The sequence below is a fragment of the Bos javanicus genome, chromosome 12, assembly GCF_032452875.1.
Source record: "Bos javanicus breed banteng chromosome 12, ARS-OSU_banteng_1.0, whole genome shotgun sequence".
NCBI lineage: Eukaryota > Metazoa > Chordata > Mammalia > Artiodactyla > Bovidae > Bos > Bos javanicus.
In genome coordinates, this window is record NC_083879.1 from 33,664,930 (window position 1) to 33,685,949 (window position 21,020).

The window sequence follows — 21,020 nt, forward strand, 5'->3', positions numbered from 1 at the left end:
GGAAAGCACAGGCTTTCAGTGGCTGCTTGTCGGTGCAACTTCACACATCAAGGAAATTAATACAGAAAGGCAAGAGCCCCCAAAAATTAACTACAAAACATTCCAGTTTCCTCCTGCAACCAAAAAGGAACATTCATAGAACATTTGTTCTATGAAAGACGCCGACCACATCATCTGGTGTCCCAGACTGCATCAGCTGTGATGCGCCTTCCTCCTGAAGTCCTGTCCACCTCAGATCCAGCCTGACCCCCTAGGGAGATAGTACACGCCTCTCCCTGTGTTACAAATTTCCATCACTTCTGCAAGCTGCAAAGAGAATTTACCTCCTCCAGAAAACGTCCCCTGATCAGACAAACCACAATGATAAATACTAGAACTTGCCGCTGTATGATATTTAATTTGCAATCAGCTCTCGTCATTTACGTGCGTTGTTTTATATATTTTCTAAAGATGTACTATGTTCATAGTTTTTCCACCAGGTTGCATGTAAGCTCAGGGTGACTCTGTGTGCAGCCCAGAGTCTTTCCCTCTCGTTTTCATCCTGTAGCTGCACAAACTATAGGGACTAATTAAATGCCGTTTGCAGCCACACGGATGGACCTAGAGATGATCACACTAAGCGATGCAAGTCAGAAAGACAAATATTATAACACTTCTGTGCGGACTCTAAAAAAATGATGCAAATGAGCTTACTAACAAAACATAAACTGACTCACAGACAGAAAAACTTATGGTTTGCACAAAGGGAAAGGGGAAGAAAGGGTAAATTAGGAGTTTGGAATTAGCACATTCACACTACTACATATAAAACAGATAAATAACAAGGACCTACTGTATTTCACAGGGAACTATGCTCAATATTTTGTTATAACCTGTATGGAAAAGGAATCTGTAAAAGTATATATATGTGTGTGTGTGTGTGTGTGTGTGTGTGTAGGGATATGAATATATGTATGTGTATAAAACTGAATCACTTTGCTGTACACCTAAAACTAATACAACATTGTGGATCAACTATACTTCAATTAAAAATATATATAAAAATATTAACCATAATTAGACTCTAACCATAATTAGACGTTGGCAGGTCTAGAAAATATTTAAAGCCCTCTTTTTTTCTTTTTTTCTAAATAACATGACACTGAATCCAGAGAAATCTTCAGCACAAGACAACCTCAGATACAAAAGAAACACGGTGAGGTCCCCAAGGGTGGACTCACGCTAAAGATCAGGCCACAGTTTTTAAACACAAGAAACACAAACAGGACCACAGCCAACCCCTGCCCTCTCTCTTTAACTTCTCGGATTATAAATATTTTAAACTTCATGAAATGTTGGTACCAGCCCTAATGCAGTTGTTATTTATTATTCTTAAGTAGCTGTGTTTACACTCTCATGGGTTAATATACAATTACAGCTCTACGGGAATATAAACTCAGATCCCAAGTGTCATGAAAGTAAGTGAACATCATGCAACATTTTTCTTCCATTTTTCAAAAAAGGCTTCGTTGCCTCCTATATTAATCTTGCATTTGTTCCCAGATTTGATCATTCAAACTTCCTATTGTGACGTGATGCATTAGGGTTTGAAAAAACACTGAATCTATATGTTCATATGTTCAATAGTCTACAAATAAGCATCTATTCCCTTACTGTTGCTATCTTCTGTTTCAGGGACAATAATTTATGTTCATCATGGTTTTATAAAGACAAAATAAGAACTTAAGCCTCAATTATCTGTGCATTGGCAAAATACTGTGATAACGTAAGACTTCTAATTTCTCAGGCTCTAGTATATTCAAACAACACCTATTCATTAAAACAAATAAAAGGAAAAACACACAAGGATTGACAGATGGTTTTAACTTGACACTTGTATATTTGTGAAAGGATTGTCTTCAAGCTGGTGTATTTACTTTGGTCTTTAATGACTGATGTGCCCAACTGAAAGGAAGCCACAATGAGTACTCGCTTAGTAGGAAGAAAGGCTGGCTCTGCTCTTCTCAGATGATCCAGATGTCAAATGATGGAGTACTTGGGTGAGAGTGGCTGTCTGTCTGTCTACCTCGCTCTCTCATTTGCCAGCCTATCTGGAACTCAGCCATGGGAGACCACTGGCTGGCAGACTTCTGTCAGCTGATCAACAGCAGAAAGCAAGCCTTTCAGCAGAAGCTCTTAGCCTTCACTGACCCAGCAAAGCTATGCAGAGAAACCTGATAACAAAGCTCTGAAATCACCAATCAGAAAACTCAAACAAAGCCCAGGCTTCCAAAATTTGGCAACTTGACTCCACCAATCTGACTTCTCTCCTGTTGACAATTCTGCTTGTAATCTAAAGTGGGACGGAATATAAATATCATATCAAGAACTCAGAAACAAAAGATGTCAATGTTCTTCTCTGTCTTGCATTCTCTCCCTTGTCCTGCATCCTCTCTCAAGTTCACTATGGAATCTCAGGGGCTCAAAGCAGAGAAGCCCCACTGCCCTCACGGTGGACAGATGGACCCAGAAGATGTTATGCTGGTGAAACAAATCAGTCCCAGAAGGACAACCACTGCATGATTCCTCTTACAAGAGGTGTCTGAAATAGTCACTGGTAGAGCCCCTGGTGGCTCAGAAGGTAAAGACTTTGCCTGCAATGGCAGTTTGATCTCTGGGTCAGGAAGATTCCCTGGAGAAGGGAATGGCTACCCACTCCAGTACTCTTGCTTGGAGAATTCCATGAACAGAGGAGCCTGGCGGGCTACCGTCCACGGGGTCGCAATAGAGTGATTGACACTTTCACTTTCTTCTTTTCATAGAAATCAACAACAGAAAGGTGGTGATGGAGGGGCGGGGGGCTGTTGTCCAGTGGGTACAGACTTCCAGTAACACATGAGTAAGCTCCAGAGATCTGCTAGAGTTCATGATGAGGTCCTTGACAATCTGTCCACAGAGTTGATCTCATGCTAAGCATCCTTACTACATCAAACAAAAGAAACAAGCAAAAAAACACCAATGGGGACACAAGGAAACCCTGGGAGGTGGTGGATATGTTAATTACCCAGATTGTGGTGATGGTGAGAAGAGTGGATACATATGTCCGGACTCTGCAAACTGTATATGCTAATTACGTGTGGTTTCTGTATACCAATTACACCTTAATAGAGCTGGAAAATACAAGCAGAAACATAGACGTCTTCAGTCTGTGGATGCAAACTGTAACCCTGATCCTTCCTATTCAAACTGGGGGACAGTGAGACTTCAGGGTGGAGCACTCCATACGATGTTCAAAGTCATCGAGGAATCCTAGCTGTCAGATGAGGACAGGGAAGGCATCGATAATTTAAGAGCTGATAAATGAGGGAACGCATCAGATACATAGACAGGGAAAGGGAAAACATAATTTTCTTTGGGACCAATTAAGGTAAGAGCTACTTTGCATATTCTTAATCAGAAAGACATCAGTGCTGTCAGGAGAAGTGGGATTTTTTTCCAAACCAAAGTTAACATGACACTTGCTTGTATTAATGAAACACGTTCTGGACGACTTCACAGGAAAAGGGAAAAAAAGGCACTTTAAGTACAAATACTATCACAAGGCAAGACCTGGGGACATAAAATATTCACGACATATTCCACATGTTTAATTGAGCTCTGCTCTTGACTTTGTCCTCCATTGGTTTGTTTTTCTAGTAGGAAAGATGCCAAATATCATGAGCTTCTATTTCAGAACTTTGGACCGCGGTTTGACCTAACATCACCTTGTTTCATTTGGCAAGCAGCATTGTCAAAAATGACATGCACCGGCAAATTAATCATTCATGAAGGGGGGAGAGGAAGAAACACAGGAAAAAACGTGAGACGTGACGTGTCTCTGGGCTCCTCTGGCATCTCCTGCCGGGCCCGGGTGTTGGAAGCAGCAGAGCAGAGGGATGGAGAGCTGGGGAATCCTGTTACCATAATTCTTAGACTACTGCCAAAAAGGAAAAGGGCCTCCATCCTCCCGCTGCCCACTTTCTACCTGAGGTCCTATGTAGACACACTGATGTGAAGATCACCAATCCAAGGGAGCTCCTGTCGTGTAAACCACTTTTCAGAAATGTTCAGAATAATACTTTCCTTACAGATGAAAAGTGATATAACACCAATTTTATAACTAAAAAGAATTTTCTTCTAGGAGATGTTTCCAATAACACAGCATATTATTCTAGATCAAACCCTATTATCAAATGTCCCCTAGTAGATATTTCTATCATGTTGTCATGCTATAAGTACCAACTTTTCATTTGAATTACTTATACTAGATTTTCTTAAAGAGGATTTTCCTTCAGTCTGAATCTATACTAAAATATTTGCCCATGTTTTATCACATGTTCTATAAAAAGACATCTGTCTACCAAATCATTTTGTTAGTTCTGGACACAAGCAACTAAGTTGACTCGTTAATTCACTTTTCTATTTCTCACCGGAAGGAGTTACATGTAAATAGTGGTAACAGATAACTTTTAGCTGGAGGGGAATCAAACATATCAGAAACCTCTAAAAGTCAAAAGTTGATCTCAGAGTGATTAGCATAAACTATTTCCTGCAATAGTTACTTAAGATGAAAATAGTCCATTTCTAAACATGAGTCATAGCCAAAATTATCTTTGGCTTCCAAAAGTTGAGTAAAATTCTTTTTCTAAGATGGAATGTTTAGAAAGGGATTCCTTTCACTATTTCGGATTAATACTCTGAAGGCCTCAAATATGCCAGTCTATACAACAGTTAACATAAGGAATTTTTTATACATTACAAAATCTACATCCATCTCATTTTCATTCTGGAGAAACACTAGTAAAACTGCGGGTAGAAAAACATTTCTTAAACTTTGAGCTTCTGGAAATTGTTTTCATTCAATGTGTTGCCAAAGAACCATTACATCTAAGCTCTCATCTTTAGCAGAGTAACAGTAAGGCCAGTTAGGACCACATAAAATTGCTGTAATCATTCAAATAATAGCATTCATGTTAGAGCTAACCAAAAAAGGAGAAAACCTGTCTAAAAATGAATTCTCCCTTAATTGCAGTTAATCAACAAATGGGCTTACATACTCTTAAGCCGTAATACAAACAACCCAAGGATAGACTTACAACTCGACAAGTTAATAATGCTCTCTGGAATAAAAGGTCCAAGGAGGAAGCTGACTTGTAACCAAACACGTAGGATGCCGAAAAATCACATCATGAAAGAAACCAAAGAAAAGTTTTATTTTTGCAAGTGTACGATTGGATCCCTACCAACATCGAGGCCAACCCAAACACTATCGGTGCTACAATTCTAATTAGAGTGTCTGAGCTCTGCTTTGATATTATTCTTGTGGATGGCTCACAGGCTGAAAGACACCCCATGCAAAATCACAGGTCCTGAGATGTCTCAAAGTCCATTATGCCTCATTAATGGGAGAGCGGAGCTGGAGGGAGACTGAGTGAGAAGAAGCAGTTCCTTTCCCAGGGATCAGGCACAGACATTGGATAAGTGAGTCCAGCTCTTCAGGGAGCTCAGAAAGTATAAGACTGAGCCAGTCATGGGAATGACACTGTCAGCAGGTAAAAATGCAGTGTGGTCTCTCCCTAGATTCTGCATATGTGTGTCCTGACACAAAATAGCCTCTCAACTGCTCCTCTTTCTAGGCGAGACTAACAAAGCCCAGTTCTGCTGCCCAAACAGAGGACAGCACATTTGTCCTGGCCGGGGGTGACCAGAGAGTGGACCAGTGAACAAGATAGTGACAACTGACTACACCCAAGTCATCACTTTGCTTTCCGAGGGGAAGGGCACAGACATTTTTGTAAATTTCTATATTGCTCCCTCTTGAATCCACGATTATATTACGGCAATCAAGCATCCTTACAAAGACTGAGCTATAACAACCTTATTCATAGTGATACTTAAACAGTGGGGGGAAAAAAACCTTCTTAACCTAAATAGTCAGCAACAAGGAATAAATTAAACAACACATTTTATGTTTCTATTTGCCATAAAAACTGTTTATCATCTTTGCACTCCACATACTGTGGACAGTCTAACCCTCTTCCAAGAAAAGCCATTTCAACTGAAAAAGATCTACATTTAGACACTGATCACTAACAAGGCTTATCTCCAGTCTACAGGATTAGGAATGCTGTTTTCTTTCTTCTTGTTTATCTGCACTTTCTGACTTTTTTCTACAAGAAATATAAATCACTCTTAGAAAAATAAGCCCCCAAAGCTTTCAGAAACATTGGTCGTGCCCACTCTGCACTCTGCTCTGCACTCTCTTTACTCCCATGATATGAGGGTAGGCACATACTTGTTTATCTTTGCATCTGTCCTGAAAGACAGAAGTCTAAACACATCGGAGAAAATAAACGATGCCTTCTGAGATGCCTAATTTGCACAACCAGGGGAAATCTCTGCTGTGATGTTTTCCTTCCACTCCATCTCCTGCCCAGAGACACAGAGCCATAAATCACCTCTGCCCGGGTGGCGGCACTGGAGCTGTGAGCACCCCGTGTTTGCAGAGGGCTGCGGTGGGGCCATCCACCAGCTCCCTCACAAAGCAGGCCCTGATGATTCTTTCATGACTCTCTTCCTGTCAAGATAAACTTTCAAATTTGTCAGTGTTCAAGAAGTCAAAGTGTCCCCAGACTCTCATCTGTGCCTAAAAAATTGATCTCTATTTTGAAGCTCTACAAAATAAAGAGCTTCACAGAAAAAGGTAAAATAAGAAAACAAGATAGATGGTCATTTTAGGTAACAGCAACAGGGAAGAGAGAACAGAGGATTCCTTCTTTCAACCCATTTTCTACATGCCTGCTATCCCTCCGTGTGTGCGTGCTAAGTCACTTCAGTCATGTCCCACTCTGTGCGGCCCCATGAACTGTAGCCTGCCAGACTCCTCTGTCCATGAGATTCTCCAGACAAGAATACTGGAGCAGGCTGCCATGCCCTCCTCCAGGGGATCTTCCTGACCGAGGGATCGATCCACATCTCTTAGTCTCCTGCATTGGCAGGTGGGTTCTTTACTACTAGCGCTACCTGGGAAGCTCTCTGGGGAATGATAAATCCCACAAAATTTTATGCTGAATAGGTTTAAACAAATTCTATGGGTTGAAAAATGTGTTAAAAATCAAACCTTACATTTTGTCCCAATAATAAACACAAGACCGTGGATTTTCTGGCGCAGACAACTTCACGACTCAGAAGCAGAGGTCCTCATCTCACTCAGATTGTGGATAATGCCTCCATCACTCACTGAACCCATAAGCAAGATGATGTAATTTGTCTGAGGCTTTCATTTCCTCACTTATAAAAAATCAAGACAACACTTTTCAAGAATAAGTTATGAGCCTGCAATTTCTGACCTCAATGTCATAATCTGTCTGTGTGGTTTAGTCTCTCTGAAAGTTCCTTGGGTATAAAATCATGCCTGTTCTGCTACGAAAAGGCCCTGGCGATGGAGAAGAGGAGTACCATCCACCGAGACAGTAAACCTGGAAAACCAGTGAGAAGACTGGCAAGGATGAGGAGATGCACAGACCAGAGGACAGCAACCAACTCAGTCACATTCCAACTCAAGGTGCCCAAGAATGTCAGTGTGAGGAACCCCAGACACAGATGGAGGAGCTCTCAAGCTGGAACTCAAGGGAGAGGTCGCACGGGACAGAAAGACTGGGGAGGTCATCTAGTTTCAACCCTGACTATTCATCAGAACCACCCAGAAGCTCATAAAATTCCTAGAATTCCACATTAATTATCCTGGGATAGGGCCTGGGGCTCAGGCTTTTTTTGCTTATTTTCTCTCAGCAAAGATTTCATTCAAATGAATCAATAAAACTTCCATTCAACATTCCATTTTTTCATTCAACAAACATGTCATTGCAATGCATGAATTCTTTGGTTCATTTGTTTATATTTTTAAGTTAACATTCTCCTTGGGAGAAAAGCTATGACAAACATAGACAGTGTATTAAAAAGCAGAGACACCACTTTGCCAACAAAGGTCCATATAGTCAAAGCTATGGTTTTTCCAGTAGTCAAGTATGGATGTGAGAGATGGACCATAAAGAAGGCCAAAGAAACTATGCTTTCAAAGTGTGGTGCTGGAGAAGACTCTTGAGAGTCCCTTGGACTGCAAGGAGATCAAACCAGTCAATCCTAAAGGAAATCAACCCTGAATATTCATGGGAAGGACTTATGCTGAAACTGAAGCTCCAATACTTAGGACACCTGATTGCAAAGAGCTGACTCACTGGAAAAGACCCTGATCCTGGGAAATTGAGGGCAAGAGGAGAAGGTGAAATGGTTGGATGACATCACCAACTCAATGGACATGAGTTCTAACAAACTCTGGGAGATAGTGAAGGTCAGGGAAGCCTGGTGTGCTATAGTCCATGGGGTCGCAAACAGTCAGACACAACTGAGTGACTGAACAATAACAGCAAAGTTAACATAAAATGAACCACGTCAACTGTTACAGCTCAGTTCACTCACCGTGCTGTGCAGCATCACTGCTGTGGAGTCTCAGAACACGTTCATCATCCCCAAAAGGAGACCCATATCCACCCAGAGACTTACTCCCAATTCCTCCTCCCCCAGCCCCAGACAACCACTAAGCCACTTTCTCTCTGTGTGGATTTGCTGATTCTGAATATATCCCATGAATGGAATCCTATAATACATGGTCTTTTGTGACTGGCTTGTTTTTCTGGGTATGTTTTTGAGGTTCATCCATGCTACAGCATGTATCAGTGCGTCATTCCTTCTTATGGCTGAAAAAGCATCCATTGTATGGACAGACCACATTTTGCTTGTCCATTCATACATCGAGTGACACTTGGGTTGTGTCCACCTTTTGGCCATTACAACTAGTGCTCCTTTGAACATGCACACACAAGTATTTGCTTGGTTACCTCTTTTTAATTCTCTTGGGTAGCTACCCAAGAGTGGAATGGCTAGGTCATATAGGGGTAATTCTATGCTTAACTTTTTAAAGAAAATGTCTTAGGCTCTCTAGATGATCCAGTAGAAAGTTAGCACTGAGAATCACTAATGGAGAAGACAAATGAGCCGTAAGGGCAGAGGGAACACATGTGTGGAAGAGATGTGGGTTGGAAATACAACAGGGCCAAAGGTGAAAGCTAAAAATATGGAGTCTCAAAGCTGGTGTGAAAGACCCTATGAGGGAAACACAAAACTAGGGAGAAGAGAAAGGTGTCATGGAAATAGAGGAGAATCCAACGGCTGGTGGCTCTCAACATCAGATGCTGAGGACAAATGAAGAAAGGAATTGAGAGGTTGTGCATATGGCAAGATGCAGGCCTTCCTGGAGGAGGACTGATTTCAAGGAGGAGAGGAGTACAAGAGAAGTAAAGGAAGAGACCAGAAGCGAGGATTACAAACACACATTCATCATCTGCACTGAAGGCAAAGACCAGTCTTTTCTCTGTTTTCCTATGATGCCTAGGAACATACAGTGTGAATATCAAGCCTACAACAAACACCTTAATGGACTATTCATTTTATATCTCAATAAATAAGTGCCAACATGCCTGCCAACAACAGTAAGCTGTCATCCACACTGATCGCTAAATGTATTGCTGCCCAGATGATGACTTTCCTAGGGTTTTAAGCACATGAAAAAATACTGGTAAACAGTTCAGTTTAGTTCAGTTGCTCAGTCATGTCCAACTCTTTGAGACCCCATGGACTGCAGCACGCCAGGCTTCCCTGTCCATCACCAACTCCTAGAGCTTGCTCAAACTCATCTCCATGGAGTCAGTGATGCCATCCAACCATCTCATCCTCTGTTGTCCCCTTCTCCTCCCACCTTCAATCCTTCCCAGCATCAGGGTCTTTTCCAATGAGTCAGTTCTTCGAGTCAGTTGGCCAAAGTAGTGGAGCTTCAGCTTCAGCATCAGTCCTTCCAATGAACATTCAGGACTAATTTCCTTTACAATTGACTGGTTTGATTGCCTTGCTGTCCAAGGGACTCTCAAGAGTCTTCTCCAACACCACAGTTCAAAAGCATCAGTTATTTGGCACTCAGCTTTCTTTAGAGTCCAACTCTCACATCCATACATGACTACTGAAAAAACCATAGCCTTTACTAGATGGACCTTTGTTGGCAAAGTAATGTCTCTCTCTGCTTTTTAATATGCTATCTAGGTTGATCGTAGTTTTTCTTCCAAGGAGCAAGCATCTTTTAATTTCATGGCTGCAGTCACCATCTGCAGTGATTTTGGAACCTAAGAAAATAAAGTCTGTCAGTGTTTCCATTGTTTCCCCATCGATTTGCCATGAAGTGATGGGACCGGATGCCATGATCTTAGTATAACAATGTGTAATAAGCGAAACAGTGTGATTCCAATCTCAGCAAAATCTTAAATTCTTCCATTTTCCCTCTTTCTGCTGCCTGAAATATTGCTTTAAAGTATTTATCCATTTTCACACAGCCTTTGCCAGTCTTTGAATCAATACTGCTGGGAAACAACACAAAACAATTTCAGTGAAAAATTATTTTCTGAAAAAAAAATTTTTATTCTATTATTAGAGAAAAGGGCAACTTTGATAACTATTACATTTTAAAGATGAAAAGGTCAACCTTAAATGGAAGGTTAAACTTATATTTGAAGTCACATATTAAAGTTTAAATTCTCAATGAAGAGAAAGCATCTGAAAGATGTGCTTTAAAAAAAAAAAAAAAGTATGTGGTTTTTTTTTTTTTTTTCCCCCTTAATCTTAAATGTGAGACCAGCCAAGAAACATCTCCTGGAGGCAAAACTGCACCATCCCAGGTTCTTTTTTTTTTTTTTTTTCAATTAATGCTTCTATTTTGTAGACAGTAACGGTATTTAATTTGAAATTTCCTCTTCCCGTGCCAGTTCCAGGGTGAACGCCTTCCTGTGAAGCAGTGAGGGATCCAGTGAGGTGGGACACACAGAGGCCTCAGAGAGTAGCCATGGTCAGAAGGGGAAAAAGATGTTTTCCTTTGGTGTCCAGCACCTGGTAAGCGGAGCGTGAGTTCCTGTAGAGCCTGGAAGGCATTCCTGCTCTCCCCTGAGAAACCCAAACGGGCTCGTTTCACTTTCCCTTTGAAAAACCACGAAATTAGAGCACATGTGCTGGGATTTACAGTCTACCAGATTTTCCGTGTGGTTTCTGGTGGTTTCTTGTGTGTCTCTGCTCACCACGGCAGCAGGGTGATGGCACCCTGGCCATCGTGGCAGTTGCTGGGGATGGTGACATTCTCATCGTGACCTCTGGCTCCGCGTGAGATACTGAGTGATGCCCTCACAGACACCACAGTGTGCCTGCCAAGAGACCCTGGCTCTGATCACTTTTACCTTCTCAGAGAACAGTAAAGAAAACAAAAATCCAAAAACCACTGACTGCCTTCCACAAAATCTGTGAACAGACAGTTGAATCTGTATTGTTGTTTTGCTTCCCCCTCCCGGAAAGTTTACCCTTAGAACTCCCACGTGTGGTTCTTTTACCTAAACGAAGGACACGGCCAAGTCAGAGCATGAGCCTGGGGCAGCCTGGCACCTACCTGCAACAGATGACTGCCTTGCACGAGAGGGCCAGGTCCAGGAAGCTCCTCCGGACCTCGAAGGACAGCGCGTACTTGAGGGTGTGGCCGTCGATGATGAGGGCCGCGTCGTTCTCCTTGCCCAGCAGGCTCCCGAGGTCCGCGCAGTGCTGGGTGATGGCTGCCCGGGTGGCCTGAGACAAGGTGTGGGGGGGAGGGGGGGAGGGGGGGTGTTACATCTCAGTGTAGCAGAGACAGAAGCTTTTAAACAGCAGAAGAAAGACCCAGAAATCCAAACTAAGTTCCTTAAAATGAAAACATGCCCCCTATAATGTAAAACATAAAAACAGAGCTCCACTTGGCCTATTGATGCATTGATATTACAACAGACCACAGCCCAGGTCTGTGCTATGGGTGAAAACATCCCCATAGTGATATTTACAACAACCTACTGTGGTTACCATCTTCAGCTGACCTAGAGCATCTGAATTCTTTTCCATTGGAACTTTAATTGCTAAGGTTCTCGTGACTATCTTTCTCTCCCCTCCTTTATCTATATACACATTACTCTTGGTGTTCCTAGAACAGGAAATTCCATAAATACAAATGTTTTTTCTCAGGGGGCTGAGGGTGATAACGTTGCTGGAACTTAAATGTCAAGAACTTCTCGGTTTACACAAGGTAATCTTCAAAGCATGCAAAAGAAATTAGAGGATATAAAAATAACACAAAAGGTCCCTTTCTTTTCTTTGCTGAGATCTGCAGATTAAACCATTTTTCTCCATGAATCATTGGAGTAAGAAATGAATTGATAATTTTTTTCATGTTACAAAAAATATTCAACCAAATTAAATCACCAGTACCTTTTAAAACGTTACTACCAGCCTGAGTAAGTGTTTTAGTGTGATATCTATTATCAGATGGAATTAAAGCATAGAACCATTTTTTAAAACTTTTTATTTAGTGCTGGAATATTGCCAATTAACAATGTTGTGTATTTCAGATGGACAGCAAAAGGACTCAGCCATGCATGTACATGTATCCATTCTCCCCCAAACTCCTCTCTCATCCAGGCTGCTGCATAACTATTGAGCAGAATTCTCTGTGCTATACAGCAGCTCCTTGCTGATAACCCATTTTTAAATAGAAAAAGTATTTATATGTCCAACCCAAACTCCCTAACTATCCCTTCCCCCTATCCTTTCCCTCCAGCAACCATAAGTTTATTATAGAATTTTTAAGAATAAAAAAAAAGGATGTTCTGATCTTCCTAGGGAATTCATGATTACAAATAGGATATCCAGTTCAAATATAAGAAGATATTTGGGGCTCATAATTAAAACCTGCTTTAAATTAATCAGGGAAGCACACCAGTCGGCTAAAATTACTCTGTTTGGACAACTGTCCTTCGGCTATTAAGTGACATATACATATATTTGTCATCTGATAACGTAAAGTACAGTTAAGAAACATGTAGAATGAACTGAAATTCTTCTTCCCCTCGCTAAACTGAGGATCAGCTACCATCACAAGGTGAAAAGCAGGTTCTACTGTCTGACTGCTCAGTTCTCCTTCTCAACAGGAGGCTGTCAATATCAAAAAGACTTTGCTGTCTAGCAGAAACTAACCACACTGTAAAGCAACTATACTCCAGTAGAAATTAATTTCAAAAAAGATGCATCAAAGGCACAATTGTCGTTCTACGGTCAAGTGGCCTGGGGTCTGGTCCCAACTCTCCCCTTATTGCCTCTGTGACCTTGGGCAAGATGCAAAACCTCTTTAAATAGCAGTTTCCTCAAGTGTAAAATGGAGCTAAGAATACTCACTTCATAGTGCCCTTCTTATGAAAAATGAGCTACTCAGCGTAACCTTCTAGGCACGTAACAGGCATCCAGTCAAACCCATTCCTCTTCCTGTTACTATTTATTCAATAAGAACTTCCCACATCAAGGAAAACACACATCTCTGCCACTTCAGGCAGTGAATAAATGCCATCCGTGACAAGACCTGCTTTGTCAATGCAGTAATAGAGGAAGTCATAAAATAATGCTCTAAGAAAAAAAGTTAAATGGACTCCTACTAAAAATAAAAATAAAGGACACTTTATGCTTCTTACTGTTGGTGAGTTGAGTAATTCTGAATCTCAAACAAAACATCTATGTTTACTTTATATGTGCCAACAGCCTGTCCTTCAGAATTTGGGTAGAGAAGACAATTCCAACCACTTAGGGAAACTCCAGCCTGGCAGTCTGGGGATGTCTCCAGGGGAACTCAGACAGGTCCATGCAATTCTGGAGGGTGTGCCTGCCAGGGTCAGTGCACAGTGGCCAGAGCACCCTCCTGCGAAACATCTCACCACAGTGATGAGACTGGGTTTGCAGATGTGGTCCACGGAGGTTCAGGCATGAATGGGAGTGGGCCCAGAAGAAGTCTGAGCAAAGGGTGCATGATGGCAGAAATGTGCTGATAAAATGTGCTCCAGGGTTACCAAGGCTGCTCCCCTGGAATCATACCCTGAAGTGAAAGTTAGTCACTCAGTCGTGTCTGACTCTGTGTGAACCCATGGACTGCAGCCTGCCAGGCTCCTCTGTCCATGGGATTCTCCAGGCAAGAGCACTGGAGTGGGTTGTCATGGCCTTCTCTGGGGGATCTTCCTGATCCAGAGACTGAAGGCAGGTGTCCTGCATTGCAGGCGGATTCTTTAACGATGGAGCCACCAAGGAAGCCCTTCATACCCCAGCCCCTCCCTCAAATGTCAATCAATTGCTCAAATCTAAGTTTTAGGAAGAAGCTGCAGAAAATAAAACTGGTTAAAACCAACTAGGCCCAAGATGGTATGGGCCAAAAATGTCACCTGCCGTGTCTGTAAATAAAGGGTGTTGCAGTCATCAAACCATCAGCCACTGCCCCTGACTGTGTACCCTTGGGGGTTGAAGATGGAGAAAAGCAGGACAGTAGCCTGCGATAAGACGCACAAAGGACAGAATTCAATGAGCCCATAATAACCCCATTGTGTCCTTTAGGAGAAGAGACAGGAGAACTTCTTCTCTTTCCCTTCCCCTCTCAACCCTTATGAAGACAAACCAGGAAGAAAGCCCGCATCAGACACTAGGTCTACTCCTGGGTCCTGGTCTTCCAGCTTTCACAACCATGAGGAGAGAGTTCCTGTTGTCTAGGCCACCAGACTATGTACTTTTGTGACAGCAGCCTGAGCTAAGACAGAAGGTCACTCGGTGAATTCACGGGCGATGCAGCACTCTTCTTGGAGTAGTGGACATAGAGATGAAAGGACCAGGAGGACACGGTCACTGAACAAGCAACAACCCATCATATTTACTGTCTGGAATGAGCCTTCTACTCCGGTGTGGCAACGGCGGTGTCAGATACGTGCAACATGGGAGACAAGGTCACGAATACATGGAATACACGGAATTGGGGTGAGCAGGGCATGGCCACTGGGGCAGGTGGTGCCCACTGGCTATGCTGAACCCTGTAAAAACAGGGCCACCAAGCTCTCCACTTGCAGTTCAATTCAGTTGCTCAGTCGTGTCTGACTCAGCGACCCCATGAATTGCAGCACGCCAGGCCTCCCTGTCCATCACCAACACCTGGAGTTCACTGAGACTCATGTCCATCGAGTCAGTGATGCCATCCAGCCATCTCATCCTCTGTCATCCCCTTTTCCTCCTGCCCCCAATCCCTCCCAGCATCAGAGTCTTTTCCAGTGAGTCAACTCTTCCCATGAGGTGGCCAAAGTACTGGAGTTTCAGCTTTAGCATCAGTCCTTCCAAAGAAATCCCAGGGCTGATCTCCTTCAGAATGGACTGGTTGGATCTCCTTGCAGTCCAAGGGACTCTCAAGAGTCTTCTCCAACACCACAGTTCAAAAGCATCAATTCTTCGGCGCACAGTTTTCTTCACAGTCCAACTCTCACATCTATACATGACCACAGGAAAAACCATAGCCTTGACTAGACGGACCTTTGTTGGCAAAGTAATGTCTCTGCTTTTGAATATGCTATCTAGGTTGGACATAACTTTCCTTCCAAGGAGTAAGCATCTTTTAATTTCATGGCTGCAGTCACCATCTGCAGTGATTTTGGAGCCAAAAAAAAAAGAAAAGTCTGACACTGTTTCCCCATCTATTTCCCAGGAAGTGATGGGACCAGATGCCATAATCTTCGTCTTCTGAATGTTGAGTTTTAAGCCAACTTTTCCACTCTCGACTTTCACCTTCATCAAGAGACTTTTTAGTTTCTCTTCACTTTCTGCCATAAGGGTGGTGTCATCTGCATATCTGAGGTTATTGATATTTCTCCCTGCAATCTTGATTCCAGCTTGTGCTTCTTCCAGCCCAGTGTTTCTCATGATGTACTCTGCATAGAAGTTAAATAAGCAGGGTGACAATATACAGCCTTGACATACTCCTTTTCCTATTCGGAACCAGTCTGTTGTTCCATGTCCAGTTCTAACTGTTGCTTCCTGACCTGCATATAGGTTTCTCAAGAGGCAGGTCAGGTGGTCTGGTATTCCCATCTCTTTCAGAATTTTCCACAGTTTATTGTGATCCACACAGTCAAAGGCTTTGGCATAGTCAATAAAGCAGAAATAGATGTCTTTCTGGAACTCTCTTGCTTTTTCCATGATCCAGCGGATGTTGGCAATTTGATCTCTGGTTCCTCTGCCTTTTCCAAAACCAACTTGAACACCTGGAAGTTCATGGTTCACGTATTGCTGAAGCCTGGCTTGGAGAATTTTGAGCATTACTTTACTAGCGTGTGAAATGAGTGCAATTGTGCAGTAGTTTGAGCATTCTTTGGCATTGCCTTTCTTTGGGATTGGAATGAAAACTGACCATTTCCAGTCCTGTGGCCACTGCTGAATTTTCCAAATTTGCTGGCATATTCAGTATAGCACTTTCACAGCATCATCTTTCAGGATTTGAAATAGTTCAACTGGAATTCCATCACCTCCACTAGCTTTGTTCGTAGTGATGCTTTCTAAGGCTTACTTGACTTCACATTCCAGGATGTCTGGCTCTAGGTCAGTGATCACACCGTCGTGATCGTCTTGGTCATGAAGATCTCTTTTGTACAGTTCTTCTGTGTATTCTTGCCACCTCTTCTTAATATCTTCTGCTTCTGTTAGGTCCATACCATTTCTGTCCTTTATCGAGCCCATCTTTGCATGAAATGTTCCCTTGGTATCTCTAATTTTCTTGAAGAGATCTCTAGTCTTTCCCATTCTGTTGTTTTCCTCTATTTATTTGCATTGATTGCTGAGGAAGGCTTTCTTATCTCTTCTTGCTATTCTTTGGAACTCTGTATTCAGATGCTTATATCTTTCCTTTTCTCCTTTGCTTTTGGCTTCTCTTCTTTTCACAGCTATTTGTAAGGCCTCCCCAGACAGCCATTTTGCTTTTTTGCATTTCTTTTCCATGGGGATGGTCTTGATCCCTGTCTCCTATACAATGTCACAAACCTCAGTCCATAGTCCATCAGGCACTCTATCTATCAGATTTAGGCCCTTAAATCTATTTTTCACTTCCACTGTGTAGTCATAAGGGATTTGATTTAGGTGTTCCACTTGCAGTAAGAACACTAAATGTTACTAAAAAAACTTAAAAAAAGAGAGATTTCACATTCATATTCCATTGACTGGGCAATTTCTCATATACTGGTAAAGAGCGCAGTACATTAACAAATACAAGTTTCCCCATGAATAAAAAGGGTTCAACTAAGCAATTACATGAGTCAGACCTATTACCATCAACCAACCAAGATGTGGTTACTCGAGTACTTACTATGCTCTGGGGGTGTATATACCCCCAGAAGTCCTACTATACCATCAGGGTAGCAAACAAACACACAGAAGAGTGAATAAAAACTTAATATTCTTATGGGCAGAGTATAGGTCTCAGCAACATCCTGCCCCAGCCAGCTCTGGCTCATCTTTGAGTCTGGCTGGAACTGTACTCAACTGTAAATTTGATGAAGGGAGAAACTTCCTTTGCCAAACTCAGATCCTGCAAGCCCAGAGCAGGTGTCCAGTAAATGTGCTGACTTCGTAAAGGAACGAATGTGTCTCAGCTAATCCTTCAGTGTAGTATCTTGAAGAGACTATTTATAGGTCTCGGAGGCATTCATTTGCCTGGAAGACGTGAGCTATCTAGCCTTCCTGCTACATTTGACATTATATTTCCTTAAAAATGACTGTTTCTTCATGAGTTTGCTTTCTATGACTATGGGTCTATTTCTGTTTCATAAATTGGTTCATTTATAATTTGTATCATTTTTTTGGATTTCAAGTATTTATTGTTGTTCAGTAGCTCAGTGGTGTCTGACTCTCTGTGTCTAACCCATGGACATATGTAAATGATATCAATGGTGCTTGTCTTTGACTTACCTCACTTAGTATGATAATTTCTAGATCCCACCATATTGCTACAAATGACATTCTTTCATTTTTTTTTTTAAGAATGCCATTAGAGAGGGAGGAGCCAAGATGGTGGAGGAGTAGGACGGGGAGAACACTTTCTCCCCCACAAATTCATCAAAAGAGCATTTAAATGTCGAGTAAATTCCACAAAACAACTTCTGAATGCTGGCAGAGGACATCAGGCACCCAGAAAAGCAACCCAACTCTTCGAAAGGAGGTAGGAAAAAATATTAAAGACAAAAAAAGAGACAAAAGAGGGAGGGACGGAGTTCCATCCCGGGAAGGGAGTCTTAAAAAGAGAGACGTTTCCAAACACCAGGAAACCTTCTCACTGCCGAATCTGTGCCAAGCTTTGGAAGCACAGAGGGCAACATAACAGGGAGAAAAAATAAATAAACAATTAAAACTCGCAGATTGCGAGCCCTACAGTAACTCCCCCAGCGGAGAAGCAGCGCAGACGCCTGCATCCGCCATTAGCAAGCAGGGGCTGGGCAGGGAGGCGCGGCGTGGGCTGCATCGCTGAGAGTAAGAATCTGGCCTGAATACCCTGAGCACTATCTGAGCGAAATAATTTGGGCTAGCAAACCAGACTGTGGGATATCTACCACGTGAAAAGCCAGCTCTAACCTAAGACACCGCCAGGCCCGCACACGGAACAAAGGACTGAACAGAGATAGCCGGCTGCAGACCTTCCCCCTCCGGTGACAGGCAGCCAGAGCCAGAAGGGGGCAATTGCAGCCCCAGAGAGACATTATCTATAAAACTGTAAGCAGGCTTCTTTGCTAACTAAAACTTATTGGGGGTCTGGACGGTCAACATCTGCCTGAGAAGGTGCGCCGGTTTTACACCCAGATAACCGAGTGGCAGGGAGGCAATAAGTCGCAGCATTTGTGCTCGCCAAACACCTCATCACCTGAGCTGCTCGGACCTGGGAAGAGCACAAAACGCAGGCCCAACTGAGTCTGCGCCTCTGAGGACTACCCGAGTGCCTGAACCTGAGCGGCTTGGACCTGGAGGTGCATGCAACCCAGGGCCGGCCTTGGATTGTTCCTAGCGGAACAACCTAGAGCCCGAGCAGTGTGGGCAGGGAGGCTACACGCGCCGTGAGCGGGGACAGACCCAGTGTGGCTGAGGCATTGCGAGCTCACGCCAGTGTTAATTGTTTGCAGCATCCCTCCCTCCCCACAGCGTGACTGAACAAGTAAGCCTAAAAAAAAAAAAAAAAAGTGTCCTCCACCGTCCCCTTTGTGTCAGGGTGGAAACCAGATACTGAAGAGACTAGCAAACAGAAGAAGATATAACAGAGGGAAACGCCTTGGAAGCTAGAGGCAATAGATCAAAACCCTGTGGTTACTACGGACTACATAGGAAGGGGCCTACAGATCTTGAGAAATATAAGTCAGACCAAGGAACTAGCCAAAAATGAACTGAACCCACAATACCCACAACAAAACCAAGAAAGTCCTAGATATATTTTTATTATTTTTACGATCATTCTTTCTTTTTTTTTATAAATATTTAAAAAAAATTTTTAAGTCCTCTATTGTTCCTTTAATTTTCACTTTTATAACCTATTACTTTGCAAAAAAAAAAAAGACCCTATTTTTTTCTTCTTCAGCAAACTTCATATATATATATATTTTATAATTTTTTGACCTTGTTTTTTTTTTTTTTCTTCTTTTCTTTAACATTGTATTTTTGAAATTCCAAACTCTACTGTAGATTTTTAATTTTTGCTTTTTGGTATTAGTTATCAATTTTGTACCTGTACTTTCTTTATAATTTTCGCGACCTTGTTTGTTTTTGTTTGTTCGTTTTTTCTCTCTTTCTTTTCCTTCTTCTTTTCTTTAACACCGTAGTTTTGAAATTCCAAACTCTACTCTAGATTTTTAATTTTTGCTTTTATGTATTTGTTACCAATTTTGTACCTTTAAGAACCCAATCTTCAGGACCCATTTTTCACTAAGGAGCGAGATTACTGGCTTGACTGCTCTCTCTCCCTTTGGACTCTCCTTTTTCTCCACCAGGTCGCCTGTGTCTCCTCGCTAACCCCTCTCTACTCTACCCAACTCTGTGAATTTCTGTGTGTTCCAGACGGTGGAGAACACTTAGGGAACTGATTACTGGCTGGATCTGTCTCCCTCCTTTTCATTCCTCCCTTTTATCCTTCTGGTCACCTCTGTCACCTTCCTCCTTCTTCTCTTCTCTGTATAACTCCGTGAACATCTCTAAGTGGTCCAGTTGTGGAGTGCACATAAAGAAGTGACTACTGGCTAGCCCACTCTCTCCACTATTGATTCCACCTCATCTCATTTGGGTCACCTCTAACTCCCTCCTCCCTCTTCTCTTCTCCATGTAACCCTGTGAACCTCTCTGAGTGATCCTCACAGTAGAGAAACTTTTCATCTTTAATGTAGATGTTTTATCAATGGTGCTGTATAGAAGGAGAAGTTTTGAAACTACTGTAAAAATAAGACCGATAACCAGAAGCAGGAGACTTAAGTCCAAACCCTGACTCCAGGGAACTCCTGAGTCCAAGGAACATTAATTGACAGGAGCTCATCAAATGCCTCCATACCGACACTGAAACCAAGCACCACACAAGGGCCGATAAGTTCCAGGGCAAGACATATCAAGTAAATTCTCCAGCAACAAAGGAACACAGCCCTGAGCTTCAAGATACAGGCTGCCCAAAGTCACCCCAAAACTATAGACATCTCATAACTCATTACTGGACATTTCATTGCACTCCAGAGAGAAGAAATACAGCTCCACCCACCAGAACACCGACACAAGCTTCCCTAACCAAGAAACCTTGACAAGCCACCTGTACAAACCTACACACAGTGAGGAAACAATAAAGAGAACTCCACAAACTGCCAGAATATAGAAAGGACACCCCAAACTCAGCAATTTAAACAAGATGAAGAGACAGAGGAATACTCAGCAGATAAAGGAACAGGATAAATGCCCACCAAACCAAACGAAAGAGGAAGAGATAGGGAATCTACCTGATAAAGAATTCCAAATAATGATAGTGAAATTGATCC

General features: G+C 42.4%; 1 protein-coding gene across 3 annotated transcripts in view; it reads right to left on the minus strand.

Moving 5' to 3' along the window:
- Window positions 1–21,020, minus strand: part of LOC133258395 (phospholipid-transporting ATPase IB) — a 492,425-nt gene that overhangs the window by 262,572 nt on the left and 208,833 nt on the right. For all 3 annotated transcript variants that reach the window (XM_061434934.1, XM_061434933.1, XM_061434935.1), the window contains one exon: window positions 11,555–11,727. In XM_061434934.1, the coding sequence (XP_061290918.1) occupies window positions 11,555–11,727 (173 nt within the window). The remainder of the gene's footprint in view (window positions 1–11,554; window positions 11,728–21,020) is intronic.